This window comes from Hemibagrus wyckioides, linkage group LG13, assembly GCF_019097595.1.
Source record: "Hemibagrus wyckioides isolate EC202008001 linkage group LG13, SWU_Hwy_1.0, whole genome shotgun sequence".
Lineage (NCBI taxonomy): Eukaryota > Metazoa > Chordata > Actinopteri > Siluriformes > Bagridae > Hemibagrus > Hemibagrus wyckioides.
The window spans coordinates 2,518,467-2,527,500 of NC_080722.1; the positions used below are offsets into that span (position 1 = coordinate 2,518,467).

General features: G+C 39.7%; 1 protein-coding gene across 2 annotated transcripts in view; it reads right to left on the bottom strand.

Moving 5' to 3' along the window:
• Positions 1–700: 700 nt before the first annotated feature.
• oat (ornithine aminotransferase) overlaps positions 701–9,034 on the bottom strand; it is a 17,847-nt gene continuing 9,513 nt past the window's right edge. For both annotated transcript variants that reach the window (XM_058405793.1, XM_058405794.1), the window contains exons 5-10: positions 8,092–8,219; positions 7,630–7,752; positions 7,294–7,422; positions 4,394–4,507; positions 3,358–3,502; positions 701–3,275 (exon numbers count right to left, since the gene is read on the bottom strand). In XM_058405793.1, the coding sequence (XP_058261776.1) occupies positions 3,115–3,275; positions 3,358–3,502; positions 4,394–4,507; positions 7,294–7,422; positions 7,630–7,752; positions 8,092–8,219 (800 nt within the window). In that variant the 3' untranslated portion in view covers positions 701–3,114. The remainder of the gene's footprint in view (positions 3,276–3,357; positions 3,503–4,393; positions 4,508–7,293; positions 7,423–7,629; positions 7,753–8,091; positions 8,220–9,034) is intronic.

A 9,034-nucleotide genomic window follows, 5' to 3' on the forward strand; every position in this document is an offset into this window, starting at 1 on the left:
CACTGTGATTGGTGATTACAGGACGACTCAGATGGGAAGATCAACTATTTTTTCTTCCTTGACTCGAAGCTTACAGTGAATCTAGGCTTGTGTGTGTGGAGCTCTGCTTCTTATACAACTGATCAGAATACTGGAATTAATTAGTGCAGATCGTTTGTTTTTTTAAGAACTCTCTCACACTCTTCCTCTCTGTCTTTCTCTCTTACTCTATCCCTCTCTATCTCTTTTCTTTCTCCTCTCCTTTTCTCTCTTCCTCTGTCTTTTTCTCTCTCTTTCTCCCAAGTCTCAATCTCTTATCTTTCTGTCTCTCTCTTCCTGTGTTCCCCCTCTCTGTCTCTCTTTCTCCCAAGTCTCAATCTCTTATCTTTCTCTGTCTCTCTCTTCCTGTGTTCCCCCTCTGTCTCTCTTCCTCTCTCTGTCTCTCTTTCTATATGTCTCTATCTCTCTCTCCCTGCCTCTCTATCTCTCTTCCTCTCTCTCCATCTGCCCCCCCCTCCTTATTTTTATATTTTTATTTATCCCCTGCTCAGTTTTGAAGATTGCAGTTTGTTATAAAAAAGTGTGTCTTCTCTCTCTTTTTTGCCTTTTTCTTAGTTTCTAGCTGAAATATTATCAGGAACTGACCCTAAACAAACACACACACACACACACACACACACACACACTGACAGGTCAGTGTGAAATAAACACAGTCTTCACATCACTGCTGAAATCTGCTTTATTTGAATAATTATAGAGCTTTAACCTGGATTTTATCCTCAGAAATCTGTGCACACTTCAGATTCTTCATTACAGCATTCAACAGATAAACAACACACACACACACACACACACACAATGTATGTTAAATACATCATAGGTATAAATTATAGTGTATTAGCACTCTGTTCTCAGAGGATCTTCACTGTGGATTTAATTCTGTAACACGGTTTCAGGTGAAGTGTGACTCCTGGATGATTTCTGGATAAACTCCACTAACACTCAGCCAGTATACCCAGTTCTCCTCTTCCATCAAATCCAGCAGTGTGAAACCTTCATTATTATCAATCAGACCATCTTATGTCATCAGTGTGCGTCTACGACTGACTCCGCCCACTCCAGAGACACGTAAACATTCCCTCCGAGTTGATTCAACAGTTTAGAATCTGAAATGTGGGCGTGTCATAAGGCAATAAATATGCAAAGAGAAAAGCTCAGACTGAACCTGCCTTCAAGACCATAAATGGGAATGTAGGCGTGTCTTGGAGTCTGGGATTATAAGCACATCCTGCACTTTTCTAAGACTTCACCCTCCACAAAGAGAACTCCAAATACCTGGATCCTCCACAGAAAGAAACTATGAAGACTCCGCCCACCACAGAAAGAAACTATGAAGACTCCACCCACCACAGAAAGAAACTATGAAGACTCCGCCCACCACAGAAAGAAACTATGAAGACTCCACCCACCACAGAAAGAAACTATGAAGACTCCACCCACCACAGAAAGAAACTATGAAGACTCCGCCCACCACAGAAAGAAACTATGAAGACTCTGCCCTCCACAGAAAGAAACTATAAAGACTCCACCCTCCACAGAAGAAAACTATTTAGACTCCGCCTTCTGCAAAGAGCAAAGAAAACTCCAAAGGCTCCGCCCTCCACAAAGAATGTTAAAGGCTCCACCCTCCACAATAAGAACCAAGAAGGCTCCACCCACTACAGAGTGAACCACAAAGTCTCCACCCTTCAGTGACAGAAACCCTGCCCTCTACCAGAGAGAACTATAAAGACACCGCCCTCTTCAGGAGGAACTCCAACGGCTCTGTCCTTCACAGGAAAAACTCAGATGATGATTTGATTTGATTCAAAGCCACGCCCACCGGTCTGCAGCCTGCTCAGAGAAACATTTGAAGTCCATATATGGATATAAAGACACTCTGGTCTAGGGAGACTTTTCACTCAGTAGTGGGAGGAGCCAGAGACGCACACTGATGATTGGTTACAAGAAATTTCGTTTCAGGACACAAAACAAAAATATTTCAGCAGTAACGACGTTTCCTGTCTTTAGCTTTGTGCTAAAATGGTAGCTATGAGCTTCTTGTGCTTGTTAGCTACCTTAGCATTGTTGGATGTGGCTAATTTGGCTAATTTTGTGTAGGTTTGAACCAGTTCTTTATCTCGTTATAAAGAAGGTCCAAAGTTCCTGAATGAATACTGATGACTTCCTCGATAGATGGAATGTTTTCCAACAGACTAAAGTTTCTCTCAGAAATGACGGAGGATTTCACATTCGAGTTTTCTTTTTAACAGACAGAAAAATCAGGTTTTCTGTCCGCAATGTAACAGCAGAAAGACGCGTTCCTCACGTAAACATTTGCACGAGAAAGCGTTTAATTTCTCTTCCAGCATTGTCAGTTTTCCGTTTGTAACGAATTACATTCACTACGGTTCTTCCGAAGTTCTGTGCAAAACCCATACGACTTCATCAGACTACGATTCGCCGAGTCTAGACGTTAGCTTCGTCCGCCTCCACGAATACGTCACATAATTTTCAGATGAATTCCTTTAAGGCAATTTGTTTAATGTGAAGCATTTAGAGCTACAAGGCAAACAATACCGCCAGTTTAGCCTGATGCTAAAGCTAAATCTGCATGGCTAAACCACACACGTTCACACAGGAAGCTAAACTGGTGGTTAACGACTTGCGTTAATTCGCTAGCTATATTAGCCTCATAGCTCCGAACGCTCTGTAATTTGTTTATCTGTATTATCACACCTGAGTCAGGTATATGAGCAACACACACACACACACACACACACACACAAATGCAACCCTTCAATTTCCTGCTACCACGAGCTGGCCTAATTTATCATAAAGCTATTTTTTCAAATAATCATGAGCAATTTTATGCTCAATAAAACAAAAAAGTTGTGTTTTTTTCTCTGTATTAGTCCTAGACTAAAGGATTTAAAAGGTCTGAGGCGAGAAACTAGACTTAGCCTAAAATAAACAGCCTCTCCGACACATTCCTAGGTGTCACTTCATCACTTCTTGGCTGATAAACGTATGAACTGTTAAACACTCGTCTGTTGTTGGTTTAAAGTGTAATTATTTCTGAAGGTCAGGAGCTGTTTAAAAGGACAAGATGGTTCTCTGAATGATTTCTGCGCACTCCCTGATCTCGTCTTCCTTGATGATGAGGGGCGGGGCCAGCCTGATGATGTCACCGTGAGTGGGCTTGGCTAATAGCCCATTGTCACGGAGACGCAAGCAGACTCGCCAGGCATCGTAATCTGAAAAGTAAATTAAGAGTTTTAGTGTTGAGCTGCTGTGATCGGATCATGTGTGTGTGTGTGTGTGTGTGTGTGTGTGTACCTTTAGTCTCCTTGATGACGATGGCGTTGAGGAGGCCTTTCCCTCGCACCACCGATACAATCTCTTTGGGCAGCTTGTTAAGCTCCACCCTCAAAATCTTCCCCATTGTTGCTGCGTTCTCTGCCAGCTTCTCCTCCTCCATGACCTAATCAGATAAGAACACACACACACACACACTATATTATGTATAATGGAAGGAGTGGATGCATGGATTCCATCCACAGATTTATGTATGTGTGTATGAATGGATGATGGATGGAGAGATGGATAGATAGATTTCTGCACAAATAAACTGATGGATGAATTCTATGCACAGAAATATGTATGTGTGAATGGATTGATGGATGAGGGATGAGGGATGAGGGATGATGGATGGATGGATGGTTGGATGGATGGATGGTGGACGGATGTGTGGGTTCTCCGGATGTGTGCTGGGTGGAGGAATGGATGGATGGATGGATGGATAGATAGATAGATAGATGGATGAATAACTGAATATTATATATGGTAAATAGAATGGGATGGAAAGATGGATGGATGGATGGTTGGTTGTGTGGGTTCTCTGCATGTGTGCTGGCTGGAGGAATGCACTGAAAATATAATGATTCATTGAATTTACTCAATTTTCTTAAGTGGTTGCAATCAATTTATTTTAGCTACATTTAAATAAATAAATTGAGTTCAAAGTCAGTGGAGGGATGTGGATGGAGGGATGGATGGATGGATAGATAGATAGATAGATAGATAGATAGATAGATAGATAGATAGATTGTAAAGATAAATGAACTGATTCTATGGATGCATAACTGAATATTATATATAGTAAATAGAAGCAGATATACAGATGAATAAAGGCTGTGAACAAATAGACAGATGAAGTGATTCATGGATGGATAGATGGATGGCTGGATGGATGGATGAGTGAGTAAGTGAGATGGAAGAATAGATAGTACTCTATAGATAGATGGACGAATGGATGGATGTACAGTATGCCAGCTGTGGGTGGAGGTATATAGGTAGAGGAGTGAACACACACCTGTAGGGCAGCGATGCTGACTCTGCAGGCCAGAGGGTTTCCTCCGTAGGTGGAGCCGTGTTCACCTGGTTTAATCGTCAACATCACCTCATCATCACACAGCACTGCAGATACCTGACACACACACACACACACACACACGTCACTCAATACTGCAAAAAACACGAAGTAACAGGAACATAACCAGCTTCATATTTATATTATTTATAATTATACATATAATTGCATAAATTAATTCATTTTAATTTTGATTAATATTTATATTTTACATTTAATTTAAATTCATTTTAATACAGAATTAATAATCAATATTTTATATACATTATATGAAGTATATATTTTTATATATATATACTTATATAAAGTATATATACTTTTTTTTTTTACTATATTACACTTTGTTTTTATTAATTCATTTATTTTATATTTAATTTATTTTAATTAAATAAATAAATACATTAAAATAAATAGATAAAATTAAATAAATTAGTTTATAATTAACTCATTTTTTATTTTATATATATATATATATAATATTTTAAAATAATTTTATATTTCTTTCATTAATTGAGCTTAAAATGGGGAAGCAGGTCAATGTGTTTGGTTTCTTCTGCAGTGTCGAGAGAAACCTCGCTGTTTTGATGCTGAGGATTTAAAACCAGTTCTGCGAGAAAAGACAAACATGAGAGCTGAGGTCACTTCCTGTTTCCTGTGGCATGTGGTGAGACCTGTTATGTGTGGATTTTGTTTTTTTTTCACAGTCAGTGCTGCGGAACATTCCGGTGTCTCGTGTCTCTGTCTGACTCGATTAGAGTCCTAGAGACTGATATCAGGTTTAACAGCTGCTCTCAGATTCCTCTCTCTGAACATCTAGAATTAGAGCAACTACTGATGTGTTAAAGAAGAAGAAGAAGAAGAAGAAGAAGAAGATGAAGAAGAGGTAGAGGAAGAAGAAGAAGAAGAGAAAGAAGAGGAAGAGGAAGAAGAAGAAGAAGAGGAAGAAGAAGAAGAAGAAGAAGAAGAGGAAGAAGAAGAAGAAGAAGAAGAAGAAGAAGAAGAAGAAGAAGAAGAAGAAGAAGGGAAAGAAGAGGAAGAAGAAGAAGAAGAAGAAGAAGAAGAGGAAGAAGAAGAAGAAGAGAAAGAAGAGGAAGAAGAAGAAGAAGAGAAAGAAGAGGAAGAAGAAGAGAAAGAAGAGGAAGAAGAGGAAGAAGAAGAAGAGAAAGAAGAGGAAGAAGAAGAAGAAGAGGAAGAAGAGGAAGAGGAAGAAGATGAAGAAGAAGAAGTAAAACAGCTTTCGTGTTTATTATCCAAACTTGTTTTCCAGCACCAGTGTGTGTGTGTGTGTGTGTGTGTGTGTGTTTTCCAAACCTTTCTAAGAAAAGAGGTCAACAAGGTGGAATCACATAATATTTCTATTAAACTATTAAATTGTGTGCATAAGCTTGTGTGTGTGTGTGTAAATATACACAGATCAGGCATAACATTATGACCAGTGAGAGGTGAACTGAATAAGACTGAGTATCTCCTCATCATGGCACCTGTTAGTGGGTGGGATATATTAGGCAGCAAGTCAACATTTTGTCCTCAACGTTGAAGTTAGAAGCAGGAAAAATGGACAAGTGTAAGGATTTGAGCTTTGAGTTTGACGAAGGGACAAACTGTGATGGCTAGACCACTGGATCAGAGCATCTCCAAAACTGCAGCTCTTGTGGGCTGTTCCCAGTCTGCAGTGGTCAGTATCTATCAAAAGTGGTTCAAGGAAGGAACAGTGGTGAACCGGAGACAGGGTCATAGGCGACCAACGCTTACTGATGGACGTGGGGAGCGAAGGCTGGCCCGTGTGATCCGATCCAACAGACGAGCTACTGTTGATCAAACTGCTGAAGAAGTTAATGCTGTTTCTGATAGAAAGGGGTCAGAATACACAGTGCAGGACAGTTTGTTGTGTATGGAGCCGCATAGCTGCAGACCAGTCAGAGTGCCCATGCTGACCCCTGTGCACTGCCGAAAGCACCAACAAAGGGCACGGGAGCATCAGAACTGGACCCCGGAACAGTGGAAGAAGGTGGCCTGGTCTGTTCACGTTTTCTTTTACATCACGTGGATGTCCGTGAGCGTCTCTTACCTGGGGAACACGTGGCACCAGGATGCACTATGGGAAGAAGGTGAGGTGGCGGAGGGAATGTCCTGCTTTGGTCAATGTTCTGCTGGGAAACCTTGGGTCCTGCATCCATGTGGATGTTCCTCTGACACGTACCACCTACCTAAGCATTGTTACACACCATCTACACCCTTTCATGGAAACAGTATTCCCTGATGGCTGTGGTCTCTTTCAGCAGGATAATGCACCGTGACACAAAGCAGAAATGGATCAGGAATGGTTTGATGACCACAAGAACCAGTTTGAGGTGTTGACTTGGACTCTAAATTCCCCAGATCCCAATCCAATCCAGCATCTGTGGGATGTTCTGGACAAACAAGTCCCATCCATGGAGGCCCCACCTCAGAACTTACAAGACTTAAAGGATCTGCTGCTAACATCTTGGTGTCAGATCCCACAGCACACCTTCAGGGATCTAGTGGAGTCCATCATGCCTCGACGGGTCAGGGCTGTTTTAACAGGAAAAGGGGACCGACACAATATTAGGCAGGTGGTCATAATGTTATGGCTGGTCGGTGTATGCAGGACTGGGTGCAGGTGTGTATGCATTTATGAGTGTGTATATGTTGATTCAAGCATAAGTCTGTGTATGTATGTATGCATGCATGTTTGTGTGTGTGTGTTTTACAAAACCCTTCTGAGAACTACCTGCTGTGCACAAGTATGTGTGTGTGTTTGTGTGTGTGTGTGTGTGTGTGTATGTGTGTGTGTGTGTGTGTATGTGTGTGTATACACTCACAGGATACATTCCTCCAGACAGAGCTTTCCCCAGCACCAGTAGATCCGGACGCACTCCCTCGTGGTCTACAGCCAACCTGCGTCCTGTACGAGCCAAACCCGTCTGTACCTCGTCTGCGATGAACAGAACCTGTAATACACACACACATACACACACACACACACACACAAATGCACACACACACAACTGTAGTTGTATTGACTTTAATCATCAGTAATGAACTAGAGGAAAAAATTCTATAGCTTGTTGTTTATTTGCTGAAATATTTTATAAACAATAACCAGTAACATGACTCCTGTACGAAAGTGTGTGTGTGTGTGTGTGTGTGTTACTCACGTTGTATTTGGTGCACAGCTCGCGCACTTTCCTCAGGTAGCCTGGATCAGGCACAATGACACCGGCTTCCCCTTGAATTGGCTCCACCATGAACGCAGCAACATTAGGGTCCTGGAGAGCTTTCTACACACACACACACACACAGTTTTATTCCTCTGATCCTCTGACCTGGACACTGACACACTAACCCAGGGGTGTCCAATCTTATCCGCAAAGGGCCGGTGTGGGTGCAGGTTTTCATTCCAACTAAGCAGAAGCCACACCTGAGTCCACTGAAAGCCAAGATCAGTTGATTAGCCAGTTGGGATCAGGTGTAGCTTCTGCTTGGTTGGAGTGAAAGCCTGCACCCACACCGGCCCTTTCTGGATAAGACTGGACACCCCTGCACTAACCTATTAAAAGTGGTGTTGTATATGTGTTATAAGTCATCTATAACAGACGTGAGGCAGTGGTGTGTGTTACCTCCAAAGCCGGGATGTGGTTGTAGGGCACGAGCTCGAACCCGGGCATGAACGGTCCGAACCCCTCGTAGCTGCTGGGGTCAGTGGAGCTGGAAATGGCCGCCATGGTACGACCCCAGAAATTCCCCTCTATGGAGAAAAAACATGATTAATACATGCAGAATCTTCTATAACACCCTCCATGGCATATAAATGCACAGAAATGTATGTATGTATTTATTTATTTATTTATTTATTTATTTATTTATTAAAAATAAGTTACTGGAGTGCACTGAATTAATTACACTTCTTTGTTTTATAATATATATTTTATTTAATATTAATCTACTGATTTTTATTTAACATTAATTTATTATAAATGTATTTTATTTATCTGATTTCAAATTTGTTTATTTATTTATTTGTTTAAACTTTACTTTATATTTCATTTCATATTAATTTATTCTTTTCTTTAATATTAATTTATTATAAATGTATTTTACTTCTCCTAAATGCACAGGAATTTATTTATTATTTATTCATTATTTATTTATTTATTATGAATAGGTTACTGAAGTACACTGAATTTATTACACTTTTTTATTTTATTTTAGATATTATTTTAAAATCATTTTTATATATGACTTCATGCATCATAAATTCATAGGAATTTATTTATTTATTTATTTATTTATTTATTTATTGTGAATAGGTTCCTGAAGTGCATTGCATTTATCGATTTTTTAAAAATATTTTATTTTATATTAATTTATTCTTTTTATTAATATTAATTTATTATAAGTGTATTTTATTTATCAGACTTCATGCATCGTAAATGCACAGGAATTTACTTTATTTATTTATTTTATTTATTTTTTCTTTTATATGAATGTATTTTTATTTTATTTTAATTTATTTTAAATTTTATTTATTTATCTGACTTCATGGCTTGTAAATACACAGGA